The 15146-nt window shown below is 34.2% G+C and overlaps 1 protein-coding gene across 1 annotated transcript; it reads right to left on the bottom strand.

Annotated features, from left to right (window-relative positions):
* Positions 1-907: 907 nt before the first annotated feature.
* Positions 908-3144, bottom strand: LOC142612673 (putative aspartyl protease At4g16563). The gene has a single exon (XM_075784801.1). It carries the CDS (start codon positions 2823-2825, stop codon positions 1338-1340), a length of 1488 nt encoding a protein of 495 aa, XP_075640916.1. The 5' UTR covers positions 2826-3144; the 3' UTR covers positions 908-1337.
* Between the last annotated feature and the right edge of the window lie 12002 nt (positions 3145-15146).

The following is a 15146-nucleotide window of genomic DNA, read 5'->3' as shown; positions in this document are numbered from 1 at the left end:
TATGTTTTGAGAAGAGAGAGGTATAAAAGGGTAATAAAAATATAAATTTACCCATGTTTTTAACAGAGGTGGGTAATCGAAGAAAAATGGAACTAACCTTATGTGGGTAAAATATTAATTTTTAAATCACAGGTAGGCAAATAGTTTTTGAGCAAATCACAAGCAGGTAAAGTGTAATTTTCCAACAAAAAAAAAAGTCAACATGATAACATATCATTTAATGGCCAAAACTAACCAAAAATTTATTTTTACTAATAAAACCAAATTTCAGTATGTAAAATTAAATATCTCTAAGTTTGTAAAATTCAAACAATACTAAACTTGCACTTTACCGATAGGGATTTATACAATGTTTTGACATCTATGCCACGATTTGACAACTGTGCTTAAATATATCATTACAAGCTGGTAAAAAAAAAAAAAAAAAAAAGGTTTTCTCAAACATTTATGATGCTTATTTACAACCCCATAAAAAAAAGGATTCAGATCCTCTAGAGTTCCTAGGGTACTCTACCAAGTAGAGTTCATTAAATCCTAACCACTCTTTAATGATTTAATGGTCTAGATTCTGCCATGTCAGCATTTCATTAACAATCATCTTAATTGTTTTGTTTACAACATTATTTTATTATTTTAAGAATATTATTAATGAAATGCGATAGAATCTGCACCATTAAATCATTAAAGAAATGGTTAGGATTTAATGAACTCTACTTGGTAGAGTTCCTAGGAACTCTAGAGAATCTGAATCCTTAAAAAAAAGGGTCAAAAGGCCTTTATACCATTTCCATCTTCTTTACTCTTTTCTTTTTTTTCTCCTGGGCCATAACTGAAGACCACATTATTGTTAGGTTGCAATGTCCTCGGAGATGCTATACATAAATTCAGGCCAAACGCGTACAGTTCATTGGTCAATCAAAACATGAACTTTTAAAACAACACTGCTCCACATTTAAAGCACTTTAACAATGTGTAACTTACAAATAAACTTACAAATAAACACATTAAATGTCGTATGGCAACATTTTCAAAAAAATTTACAGATCTTTTAGCTGTCCACCCTTCATTTGTTGCTTCAAGCATCCCAATTCCATAGGCATAGCTTTTTATGAACAATTTTATACAATCTTAATTGACAAGCAAGAAGCAAAAAATGAAGTGCAAAACTCTTAAAACCCCCCACATTTATTATCTACCCCAGTGCATTTACAAAGTCCCCAGCTGTGGTCAAACCTTCAAATTCAAAATACCAAGTCCAGGCTCCTCAGACTTCCCTCAAAAAGTCAACCAAGTCTTGCAGTAGATCACAGCCGTTCATCAAAACCTTGCCACGCACGTTAGCTTTGGTTCTGGTTCAGCTTATCCCAAAGCGATGAGCACTGTCTCCTCGCAAACCCAACCCTCTTTTTTTCCAAATCATAAACAACTTCAAACCCTTGCTGCTGGTAATTTCCAAGAATAGCCCCGGGCCCACCACTCAACTCCTCGTCATCTCCACCGTTCATCAACATCAAACACCCGACGTTCTTCTTCTTATCACCGTCCAAAAACTCGTAGAAATAGTTTCTCCTAGGTAGCGCCACACTGGATCCGTTCCCAACGAAGTGTAAAACCACGGCAGGCACATTCACAACCTTGCCATCGTAATAATAACACGGCTCGAGTCCCGTCTTGTCCTCCACCTCACTCGCTCGCTCGTGAACTCGCCCGACCCGCCGGTCGAACTCAGCCACCACCGAGTTGTAAAGACTCGCCGGCAACATCGTGAACGTTGTCCCCGAGTCCACCACCGTCCCGCCGTTCCCATTCCGGTCAAGCCGTTTCACAATCTCCGGTGCCGCAATATTCCTCTTTCCCACAGAGATTCCCTTGAGTCCAACGCTGTAAAAGTAAGGGTGACTCGGGTTGTCGAGCATGGAGGTGTACACAAACTCAGCTGAGTCAGACCCATCAATACCCGAGTTGTCCTTCCTTTCCTTGTCGTCGTAGCGGCCGAGAATGAGTGGACTCGGACGATGAACTCGGTATTGATTAAAGGAGTGAGAGACCAAGCAATAAGAGAATCGGTTACCGAGTTGAGGAGAGACAGTAGCGATTTGGGCTGGCAAAGAAAGCAAGCCAGGGCCGAACCCAGCCACACCAATTGGCTCACCGAGAGCTGTGTGGGCACACCCAAAAGTGAAATTTGGAAGAAGCATAGAAGGAACAGAGGAGGAGGTGGGTACAGATAAACTATCTTTGTAAAGGCGAGCTATTAAGCTTCCATCACCGTAGGCGTAGTAGAAAGGTGGGCAAGAGAAAGAGGAATGATCAAAGGTTTCAATATAGTTTAAAGGGTAATGAGAAATGGCGCAAAGATCAGAGGAGGAGAGAGAAGTGTGCACGGCGGAGCAAGTTGGGGACTTGCATGAAACGGTGGCGTTTTTGGAGAGTTTTGGTGGTGGGGTTGTGGTGGTGGATTTTCCTTCGCAGAGAATGCATTCAAAAGGGGAACAAGGGAACCAGACGAGGTCGGAGCTAGTGTCCATGTAGAGCGAGATGGGTTGTGGAGGGTTTGAGCCGATTGTGAAAGAAAGGGTGTAGTCACTGCCTGGTGAGAGTGGAAGAGAGACTTGTTGTTGTTGTTTTTTGTTGAGTTTTTTGTGGTGGTGGTGGTGGTGGAAGCGCATGGAGGAGCGAGTGGAAGTCAATTTGAGGAGGTGGTGGGTACTGTTGAATTGGTTTTTCGAAAGGGAGTGAGTTAGAGGTAATAGCAGAAGCTGCTCTGATAAGGTAACAGTTAAGCTTGAGAAACAGAGTATGAAACAGAGCAACAAGGAGGCCATAATTTTAGAACCAAGAGGGCCGACTTTGAACTTTGATTTTATATCACTGTTGAGGAGTTTAGAGTTTAAATTGGTTTATAGAAAAAAAAGAGAGTGGTGAGGGAGGGTTATAAGGGAGTTGGCCAATGCAAGAGGACGAAGGTTCTGGTGTGGCTCTGCGTTTTGGTGCGTCGGTCCTTAATACTTGTTAGGTGTTTTTTGGTTCGTTAGACTAGACCCATTTACATCATTTGTACAGAATTTTCTATTTATTTATTTATATTATATAATCAACACAAGTTTATCTATTTTAAATTTTATTTTATTAAATTTTTTAATAATTTTTTTCCAAATACAGTAATCGCCATCTATTAGATAGTTACTATAGTAATTTTACAAATTTACACATCTTTAATTTAATTGATGTATGTGATTTTGAGACTTAATGTGTAAAATTAAGTCATTTTTCTATTTTGCATTATTTGATGCAAATGCTCATATGCAATAAAGAAATTTTATTATTAGTTGTTGTGATTTTGTCTATTTGGAGAGCTGCCAAAGAGCATTGATACGAAACAAGAAAATAAATATCCATATAATATAACAATATTTAGCATGGTTAAGCCAACTCATGCCTACATCCATAGAAAATGCTAATTTAAATCCACTATCAACCATATGGATTATATCCAAGCTTAACCAAAAATCACAACACTCACTACTCGTACAAACAAATTTCCCAAAAAAAAAAAAAATCCCTCACATATCTCATATACACAAAATCACAATTCCTAAATCCTAATACATCCCATAGCTTTCTCACACACAAAACATTCTCTCAATGCATAACCATGAGTATCTTTCAACCCTAAAAATCTATCAAACTACCCTTCGAAGAAATCCACTCATATTCTTTTAGGAGTCTTATCCTCTCCCCATGTGGGAGGATACTTGGGTAAAAAACACTAAACTCTTTTCAACAACGCTTATCTATGAGGCTTAAATTAAATTGGATTTAAACCTTCTTTTCTTTTCATATATTTTTTGGGGAACATAAGCTCGGGTTTTGTAAATGCTTGGGCTTACATATGCTCATTGTTTAATTTTTGTTGCTAGGCTATTGTTATTTGGGATTTTTTTTTTTTTTTGTGGGCAAAAATACCTTTTTGGTTTTTATATTTTGGTCATGTTTTTGATTTGGCACTAAAATTTCATAACTTCATTTTGGTTCTTATATTTTTAAATTTGCTATCATTTTGGTCCTTGTCAGTATCTTATTGACAGAAAACACAATTTTAAGCTAGCAATGTAATCCATTAATTGTGTACACGCTCTCTTTATAAGTGAGATGGCAGCTTGGATCAAAATAACAGCAAGTATAAAAATATATGGACCAAAAAGATATTTTTACTTGTTTAAGGATGCCAAGGATGTTGTTAGGGGGGCCAAGTTCAATTTAAATTTATTGGGCCAAATTCTAAAATACGCCTAGTGTTAAGGGAGGTTTTTGAAAAGTTAGGAGGGCCAAACATGGCCCCCCTTTAGCTCCATCTTTGAATATCAAGAAAAATCTTATCTTCTACATTAAGAAAAATTATTGTCTTCTCTGACGGTAAAACTAAATCATAACTAGTTAGAAAGAAATAGAAATTTGAGGTAATATAATTCAACATGGGTTAATCGTTTTGATGCACCTAATCACAGCAATGATAATCATTTTGGTTTCAAAGTTAATTGTGTAATTAATGATTGAGACAGTTGATGTGATGCTGATTAATCCCAGGGGCGCCACATTATACTTGTGAATTGTGAGGCGTGAGTTGTGACTTCTCCGCTTGGTAAAGTGTCCATTCCTTTTTGAACCTTGGGTTTGGAATTTGGATGATCATGAGAAAGTAGTATTAGACTATTTAGGTTTTCTCACCAACTCCAATTCCATTTTTCTTTACCTTAAGTTTTTTGTATATAAATATTAGTTTGGAGTTATCCATAACTTATTAAACTTAAATAATGTTAGTTCCTCCACCAATCATCTTAGGAGATAACATCCAAAGCTCAAGCAATTAAGTGGAGCCAATCAACAAATATGGGGCCGCGGCTTAGAGTAATTATTAGATACTCTACATTAATAAATAAAAAATGAATCTAATAAAAAAGACATCAGCTTAAAATATGTTGAAAAAAAAACTTTTATAATTTACATGCTTTTGTTAAGGTGTTTCCCAAGAGTACTCGTTAATGTGTATTTAATACTTTTAAATACTTTTAATCTGTATTCAATACTTTTAAAATGATATATATAACTCAAAAATAAGTGAACATATAACTCAAAATTAAATAATAACTTATTATTCCTTATCTTGGGCACTTAGGCTACTCAATAAAAAAGTTTACATTTTTTACTAGGTGACTTGCTTTTGGGTTTGGAGTAGCAATTCATCTTTACTCTTGAAATACCAAGTAGTTTTTGAAATGTGATATTTTATTCTTTAAACACCGAAAAATGAAAATGAATTTTCATTTTGATAGTATCACTTCTTCATTTTTTATGCGTTTTCATTAATCTTTTCTAATTGCTTTTGATGAAGACAAAACTTACATATAATGACACTTAGTTTTTTTTGTTGTTGAGAATAATGGCTTAGTTTACTGTACTTCCATTAGTTTAATTATCTTCCACTTTTCCTACATTTTATGGCAAGAAAGAGACCTGGAGAGGAGACTTGTTTGATTATATCGGCTGAGCTGTCAGCAGTGATAAATTGATAATAATTTCGATTTCAACATTGAATGTGACTTCTCCCATGAGTTAAAGTACATATACCTTACCTTGGGTTAGAATGATCGAAGTAAAGTTTTAAAGTAAAGGACTTTCTTGAGATGCAGTAGTAGTTTTCTTCTTGCAAAGGTTTGGAATGTCACACTGCATTCTTCAATAATGCAAAGAGGGATATAAATCTTCAATTAGACTTGGTAAAGATTAAACGAATCTTTGATATTAATTTTAAAAAGATAGTAATTGTGATTTGAAGAAAAAGATTTTATGAGTCTCGATCAGCATTTTTTATTTATTTAAAATCTACAACCTCATGTTTTTTGAAAACTGTTCATTATTATCACATCCCAATGTGATTTTCATGTCTTGCCCAATCGTTTTCAGCAAATAATGCGAATATTTTTAACATTTATGGGGAACAAAATTTTTGTAAATCTTAAGCCAACAAGTAAGCTTTGAAGGAAGAGAGAGAGAGGGATTATTTTTATACAGTTGTAAAGGGGTGTGACTTGCAGGGCGCACTTTGATACATTATCCATTTGACAATTTTATTAAGGCAAAAAACTCATTTTAGTCCCTACATTTTCACGCGGTTTCCACTTTGGTTCCTAACTTTTTTTTTCTACCGCTTTTAGTTCCTATTCTGGAAAACGCCTCTCGTTTTAGTCCCTGACGTTACATCAGAGACGGAACTTGCTGAGCTAGCAAACGGAAAAAATTAGAAATATTAAAATAATACTTACTGTGGCCACGTGGCTTTCCACGTCAGCCTCTAAATTAAAAAAAATTTAATTTATTAATTTTAACTGAATAAAAAAATTAAAAGAAGAAAAAAAAATTAAATTCAAGAACAACAACAAGAACAATAAAACCAAAATTAACTTCTTTTTTTCTTCATTCTTCTGATTCTTTCCTCTCTCTAGAATCACCTCTCTCTCTCTCTCTCTCTCTCTCTGTGTGTCTCTTCCTCTGAGGTCATAACCTCTGACCAAACCGAGCAACCCAACCACCCGACCCACCACTACTTCAAATTAACCATCATCTGCTCAAATCCGACGACGATCAGCCTCCTTCGCTCAGCTCCAGTGAAGATCAACCCTCCTTGGCTTAGCTCCAGCGACAATTTTTCTCAGATCTACTTGAATCCGATGATTTTGGCTCAAATCCGAAGATATTTTCAAAAATCCACTTAGATTCGACGATATTTAAGCTTAGACCGGTAATGTTTCACTCTCCTCCGTTCAGATTCAGTGACGTCTGGTGACGTTTCAATCTCCTCTACTCAAATCCGGCACCGTGGTGGTGTGTTTGCAATTTCTCTTCTCTCTTCCTCTTTGCGGTGGCGCTGTGGTTGTGAGTTTTGTAGTGGATTAGTTTTGCTTTGGCGGTTTCCGATGGTGAGTGCAATGGTGGCTGGTCTGGTTCGACGGTGGTCTAGGTTTAATGGTGGTTTTTGTGCCTCTTTTGTTCTTAGTTCAATGGTGGTCTAGGTTTGATGTGCAACGGTGGTCAGGGTTTGATGGTGGGGTGTTGGCCCAACACTCTTGGTTTGAAAATCAAGCTTAGATCTGTTGGGTTTTGAGGGTGGATCCAAGGCACCATAATTTGGAGGTTGTATTTGTTTGTGTGCTTGTTTATGTGTTTGTGGAGGTTTTAGATTCAAATTTCTGAGTTTGGGTGTGAGTTTGGGTGTGGTTGTTTTGATTGGGTGGTGTGATGTAGCCATGGTTATGGTGGATTCCAGAGTGTTTTGGTGGTGTGGGGGTTTGAAATATGGGTTTGAATCTATTGTTGTTCTTGAATTTAATTTTTTGGTTTTAAATTTTTCGTTGTTCTTGAATCTGTTGTTGTTCTTGGTGTTTTGTTGTTGTTCTTGAATTTAATTTTTTGGTTTTCATTTTTGGTTTTTGTTTTTTTTTATTCAGTTAAAATTAATAAATTAAATTTTTTTTTTAAATTTAGATGCTGACATGGAAAGCCATGTGGCTACAGTATGTATTATTTTAAAATTTCCAATTTTTTCCGTTTGCCAGCTCAGCAAGTTCCGTCTCTGATGTAACGTCAAGGACTAAAACGAGAGGCGTTTTTCAGAATAGGGACTAAAAGCGGTGGAAAAAAAAAGTTAGGGACCAAAGTGGGAATCGCGTGAAAATGTAGAGACTAAAATGAGTTTTTCGCATTTTATTAATCAATATGAGGTTTAATACAATGTTAATAAAACTTACACTTAATAGTTCGAGGTCTAAAGTTAAGTCGAGCTTAACTGCTTAGCACTAAGCTAACAAAATTTAGTGGGCATGTTGGACTAAGAAGTAAGACATAGTATAAATTTATTCATTGAAAGACAAAAGACTTTGTAATTCTTTTTAATCTTTTGTTTGACTTAACCATAAGTGATGAATCACGGGTTTGTCAGTTGTAGTGAGGTCGTCCAGACGTGACTAGAGGTTTGCTTGTATAGCGACGGAAGAAGAAATTCTCTGGAATGATCATCGGTGTGGTGCCTACCACAACGCCTCCGATGCCAAAGTTTGTACAAGAGAGTTTATAATAATAGACTATAAGAATGATTATGGTTATCTTGTAACTGTGTTCGTGCCTTTTGTTGGCAATGCGTGAGCTTTATATATGTTGTTCTAGATTCTAGCCATTGTGGCAGTTATTGTGACTTCAATGCCTCTTTTAGTAACGCCTCTTGGCTTATTGATATGAGCTTTAATGGACTCTTAACGGTCCATACAACTGTCATTGTAACCGCCTGAGGTATTTATTTAGAGTGCCTTAAGTGGCTTCTTTCTCTTCGTCTGTGATGAAGCTAGAATCGTCAGTGGCATTTGATTACCTCATCTGTAAACACCACTTCGTTGGTTTGGATGATTTCGTCCAGATAGGTTCAGTTCATCAATCCCATCAATGCTTTTCTTGGTAACGCTTCTTGCTGAGTAATAGGGTTTAATATGTCTTCAACGGTTTGTCCAGCTGGTTGTGTAGCTGTCCGGGGTATTATTGGTAACACTGAATGATCTTGATATCCTCGTCGGTGACATGGATACTTGCTTAAGCTTGTCTTAGAGAGCGGTCTCGTCTATCCTACTGAACTCGTCGGTAGTTAATTTCGTCAGTCCCATCAATAAGCACCTAGGTTCACCTCACTTTGTATAACAGCCCCATGCCCCCACACACAGGCACAGCGTTTGTGCTGTCCAAAAGGGGGCCAACAATTTGTTCGTTTCCAAGACCAAGAGCCATCAATTCATCTATATATTGCTTCAAAATCCCTCTTTCAATTATTATAAAACCTAGCTCGGAAAAATCTTGGTCTCATAACCGAATTCATTCTTGTTTTTCATTTTCTTTATTAAAGAGGCATACAGAGGAGGGAATTATTTTCTTTACCAAATTCAATGGGTCCCTCTGGACTATATTTATGGAACTATTGTCCAACTGGCTTGGTCCATTGAATCCATGCATCTTATGGGCCTTCATGTAAATAAATAAATAAATAAAATCATCCTAAATTTATTCATAGATTGCCTGAAAAGTAATTGGAAATGGACACATGCATAGAATTTTTTTTTTTTTTTTGGTGTGTGTTTCTACAATAGTAAGTTTAATCATGTGATTTCATATGATAGATCTACAACTGGAAACGGCCTTACCTATTAAACCTAAAATAACTTAAATACTTCTCTCCATAAAACATAGGCAACATCGCAATATAAGTGGTCTATTTTTTCTCCATTACAACAACACATATAGCAGCAACCAACTATAGAGTGCCCCTTTTAAGAAGATTATCATTATTGAAAATCTTACCCCTATAGCTACTATCTACACAAAGGAGACTCCTTTGGGGGCTTAACACACAAGATACTTTTCCAAGAGAATAGATTAACTGCTGCATCAAGAATGGCCTTATAATACGAGCGAACATCAAACTTTTAACTCCCATTCAAACGCCATCTCAACCTATCATCCCCTAACCTCATATAAATTTTTCAGTGGATGCACAAATACCCTACCCTACGCATCTGAGAGTATATTAGGTCTAGAAAGAAATTCACTAAACCCAACCCCCAATCATGAAAGTCTCTAAGAAAATGCACATTCCAACTCTCACCCCCCCTTTTTACGTGGCAATTCATAAGACCATCCATATATATATGAAACACATGATTAATATACTAAATTATTTAACACAAGTCATAAAATATTAAGTCATGTGATTAAAATAAATATAGAAATGTTTTTTTTAAAAAGTTTTTTATAGGATAAAAAGAGTAATCATATGGACCGGAGGGATTTTCATTTAAATTAGTTTGAAGTAAAATTCTATCAATTCTAAGATAATTAACATTTTTCATAGAAATGATAGTATAACTATAATAATTTTATTAAATAAGTGTTACAAATTACACTTCTAATGTTTCTAGCTGAGACAATGTTTAGAATTCATATTATCCAACCCCATTGTAAGTATTTAATTATTACAAAAATGCTAAAAAGTTGATGTGTCATCCTTTAATCATATAAAATATAAAAGAGTATTCAAAAATATATTTATCATCTTCTAAAAAAAAAATATATATATATATATATATTTATCAAATGTGAAAAAATTATTATATAATTGATGTGAAAATAATCATACTATTCATTGTTTTTTTTTATTTTTTATAAGCAATCATTGTCAGTTTGTTATAAAATAGCATTGAAACAACTTTAGTATTATTTTTGTTTAAAAAATGAAAGGCTAGATTGTTCATAAAAAAAAAAAGGAAAAAAAAAAGGCTAGGGAGAGCTGAGGGGGGTACTGTGAGCTGGCATAGACCAATGTACTTGTTGACAAAGTGGGAGTTCTTTGTGGGCCTAGTCAAACGTGGGCCCCAAGGATTAGGTGTCTCATATTTTGAGTCTCTCCAACTTCATTTTTGGATACGAGTTCGATTCTGGTGAGCCCGCACCGTACCGCCAACCAATTTAGAACCAAGGCCCCACAGCCAGCCATTTCACCCCAAAACAAAACCCACTGCCACCCACAATTTCTAGAGAATTTTAAAAAAATTAGTAAGGAACTAATTTATGATTGGATTCAGACTTTAATCCTAAATCAAAAGAAATCCCAATTCGCAATTTGCATGGTTTCTGTTTTTTTACTTGATATTTGAGTAAAGTTATTGAATTGAAGATTATAGAGCAATTTGTTATCCCACCTTTATGTAACAATTAATATTTATTTATATAAAACTATATTTGCTTGTTTTTTAGTATAAAATTTCATTGACCAAAATTAAACTTTTTTTTCAATGTCCAAATCGGGGGAAAGAGATGCAATTGGCATTTAAAAGATGTTGGGATGTGCTGCTTTGGCTTTCATCCAGGAAAAAATGTTGCTTTGAAAAATTGCTTTTCTCATAGAAAAGCAAGTTAATAAAATGTATAAATTTGAGCTCGTTAACTGATGAAAATAACCTGAAAGCCCCAGGTGTATTGAAAATGAAACCTAGCCAGCTAGGCCATGGAGGAAAAAGATTCGAGAGTACATTTAGCATTTTCCCATGATTTAGGAGTGAGAGAATGTAGGACAATGGCACAATAAGGAAGTGAAAATATTCTGACATTGTCCTATATAAATCAAATCCAATTGACAAAATATTCTCTTCCTGTGTAGGAAAACTAAAGTAACCAATATAAGCTTGTACGAGGATAGTCTTAATAAAATGTACAATAAGTTTAGTGACACAAAACAAATGTTTTTGAATTGTTCTATAAATGCTTGGAAAAGAAAAGTCCATACATTCAACCAAACAAAGTAAAATAGTGCAGACAATAGTTTCTTTTTTTAAGTTGCCTATAATATATAATTTGTTCATGCATAATAAAAGTATGAGACACAGCTGTGAACAAGTCTACAACCATAAGAACCATGCTTGAAAAAGACGTCATCTAGATCTCCCTTCCATGCTGATCGATAATGTTATTCAAATCATGGGTGCCATATTACCTAGACGATGAAAAAGTCCACACTTGTTAATGCCCTACTTCAAGTCATTTTCCTGTTATTATAGGTGCCAGCTATTATGGTCTTAGGGTCACCAAACTTTTGGCACTAAATATACAACAAAGATATTTCATATTTCCTTTCCCTTCATAAACAACCATATGCCTGATGCCACTGTTTTTATTTTTTTCACAAGCAATCATAGCCTTCCCTTTCCTTCATAAACAATATTTCCACTAATATTGTTTATGCCTATAAAGTTTATTCTTTTCCCCTCTCTTAAGCTGAATTTGCTTTACATATTTGTGCAAATTAAAGAACTTGTTCTGTGGTCAACCAATCCACAAACACCTTAAATTAATATCTCAAACAGACCATAATGGAAAGTCTATATATGTGTGTGTGTTTGTCTAATGAGTGTTTACCTAATTGACGGTATACCTATCATATCTTATGCAAATTAATGCTAGTATTGTCTCCTTCTGTCTGGTAGAACTTTAGCAGCATAAATACATTGTATCAATTTAATACCTTGTAAGCCATCAAAGATTAAATTTCAGCCACAAAAAAATGAAGCCATCAATGATTAGCAATAAAGCCAATGAGTCGTAATTTAAACGGATATACTTTGAATTGAAGGGACACGTTAATTAATGACTGTGTGGACCTTTTTTTTTTTTGGACAAAAAATTGTGTGGACCTAATGCGTAATAGTTATCACTTGCATTGGAGTGTAGTGGTTAGTTTCTTTGTTAAAAGGGAAGTATTTTGAAGTCCAGCACACTGTACGTGTGGAATTAATGTAATGCCGGATACTTCTATTGTTTGTTTTGAAAGAAAATCTGTAAAGTATCTGATTACAGATGACAAAATGATAGGTTGGGTCAGGTCATGGATGACCTATCCCTACCTCATCTCCTCTTTAGGATCGGGAAAACTTGCATTATACAAAAAATGTAAAAGGGGTGAGATGGCTTAGACTTAGAGTATATTGTCATCCTTAATAAGGTGATTTTAACTTTCAACATTTGTAAGGTCCAAATAAAATAGAAAAAGAAAGGGGCGACCGTGAGAGTGCTAAAAGAGAGAGAAAGAAAAGTGTTTTAGGATGATAATAGAATATATATATATATATATATATATATATATATATATATAAATTAAATCATTTAAATATATATATGAAATAAAAGATATATAAATACACATTCAAGATGGGGTGGGACAGGATAGGTTGAGATAAGACATGGCGAGTAAAACTTGTCCTCACCTTATCACCTCTTTTAAGGAAGAGGGATGCAATTCATGTGGGGCAAAGTGAGAAATGGCAAATTACACGGAGCATGGTTTTAATTTTTTATTGATGTGAAAGTTAAAAAATGATAGTTACATTTCATTGTATATATATACCAAGATTCTTATTAATTTATCAATTGCTGGATGATTAACCTTGAAATTTGTCATCGGGAGGTTTTGTTTTTTGTTTTTTCTCATGATCTTAGTCCCAAGTAGTTCAATGGAAATTAGGAAAATCTTGTTCTTACTCTCATATTATTTGATTTTCTTAATCCTAGGATCAAGAAAATATTTGAAAATAAATAATAACAATATCATCATTTTACTTGTAGAATGAACGAAATTAAAAAAAAAAAAAAAAAAGTTCATTTTGTTCCATTTCTTAGGTGTTTCTCCTGCACTTCTATTTGCTTTGAAATTCTGGAAGCACGGCCAACGTGAGTTGAACAGATTTATTGATCATCTTGGTCTGAACTTAGAGACCAAGAAATATATTAAAAATGGTGTCCTGCCAACGATAGTTGCATATCATATCATATCAATTCAAAACAAATCTTTATCTACCATCCCTTTAAATTAAAATTTCTCTTGGCATGCCAATCTGGATGTTGAGTGCAAATTCCAGCAATCAGTTACCCTGATGCATGGGCATTTAGCAGTATTGAAGAGACATCCAACAACACCAAGTCCAAATAAAAGTCTAAGACTCATGAGAAAATCAATTTCCCTATATCAGCTATTTTGGTGGCAAGTGGCTTGGGTTAAATGACACTGTAATTTGACAAAAATCAAATTTCAACGAGTAGGAAATTGGAGAATATATTGTTATGCTCTGTTGTTTGATATGATTTTAATTTTGTCTTTATCGGTCTGAATGAAGGCATATTAATGGCCTCAGACATAATCTCCTTACTTAGGGTCTTACTTTGAAAGCTAAAGGCCTTTTAGATGAATTAGTATCTCTCTATACACAAAGTGCTTGAGAAACTGAGAAAAAAGAGTTCAAACGGCAGGATTAACAGTATATTGTAATTATTTTTTAAAAAAATATCTTATTTTGATAATTTGACTTTGTCTCTTAAGAGGATTGTGGTTCGATGATGCCTCAGTTATGAGGACTTTCTATCTATCCATGTAAATTGTCTTATTTCGACTATTAAAAAGAATGCTAGTAAAAACATCGATGGAAAGCAAATGACTAATATCTAAGTACACAATGAGATTATTAAATTGTAAGAGAGTTTAAGGACTCAAAGTTACTAAGGGTCTGTTTGGTTGGTTAGTTCTAACCAACATTTTCACATTTTAAACAATCTTACATACATTTCAACACACTTTTTTCACCCACAAGTATATCAAAATCACCCAAACAACATTACTCAAACTAACCAATCAAACAGGCCCTAAAGCACAATGCCAACAAAGCAGATCGATGCAAACAAAAAAGCAAAATTGATAGTAGATATTAAAGACTAATTAGGGGCAGCTTGATGCATTTGAGGGCTTAAGACGAAAATTAAAATTGAGGCATTTTATATATTTAATTATGACTATAAAAGAATTAAATATTATTTAAACTCTATTATCTTATTTTAGATACAAAATTATTACTAATTAACATGAACTACGTATAATTTTTTTTTAATAGAAATTCTATAGACACAAAAAATTTGACAATTTTTTTTACACTTGTTGATGTGGTAGAATGAAAGTGGTAAGTAAAAGAGTGATATTGTGGTGGATCTAAGTGAGAACTAGTTAAAGTTCTCCAACTCAATTATTGTGAAAAATATTGTGAATTTTTTTATGTATTGCTCTTTTTCTCTTTCTTTTTTGAGAAATACTATATTCATACTATTTTTCACAACAATCCTAGGTGTTAAGTTGTTACTGGTTCTAATTTGAACTCATCACTGAAATTATTTTTTTGTCATCAATAACAATTGGTTATTTAGAATTTGTTGTGAACGTAGCACTTCTATCCCTCTTTTTTTTTTTCTTTTTTTTCATTTGATAAAAAATATTATTATATTTATTGGCTAATATTTGAACTTAATTAAATTAAAATTTGGGCATTTTTTATACTTGGAGGCTTGGAGCGTTAGACTGCATCAATCACTTATACTATACGTTAGACCGACACTAAGACCAACAAGTTAACGACTGAGAACTTGCAATGAATCTAAAGGAATTTCATAAAAATCACAAAATAACAAGTACAAGTAATCTACTTACTTGCATGAACAATTTATAAAGATCATATGAACTA

This window comes from Castanea sativa, chromosome 10, assembly GCF_040712315.1.
Source record: "Castanea sativa cultivar Marrone di Chiusa Pesio chromosome 10, ASM4071231v1".
In the NCBI taxonomy this organism is placed as follows: domain Eukaryota; kingdom Viridiplantae; phylum Streptophyta; class Magnoliopsida; order Fagales; family Fagaceae; genus Castanea; species Castanea sativa.
This window is presented reverse-complemented; position numbering and strand designations above follow the sequence as displayed.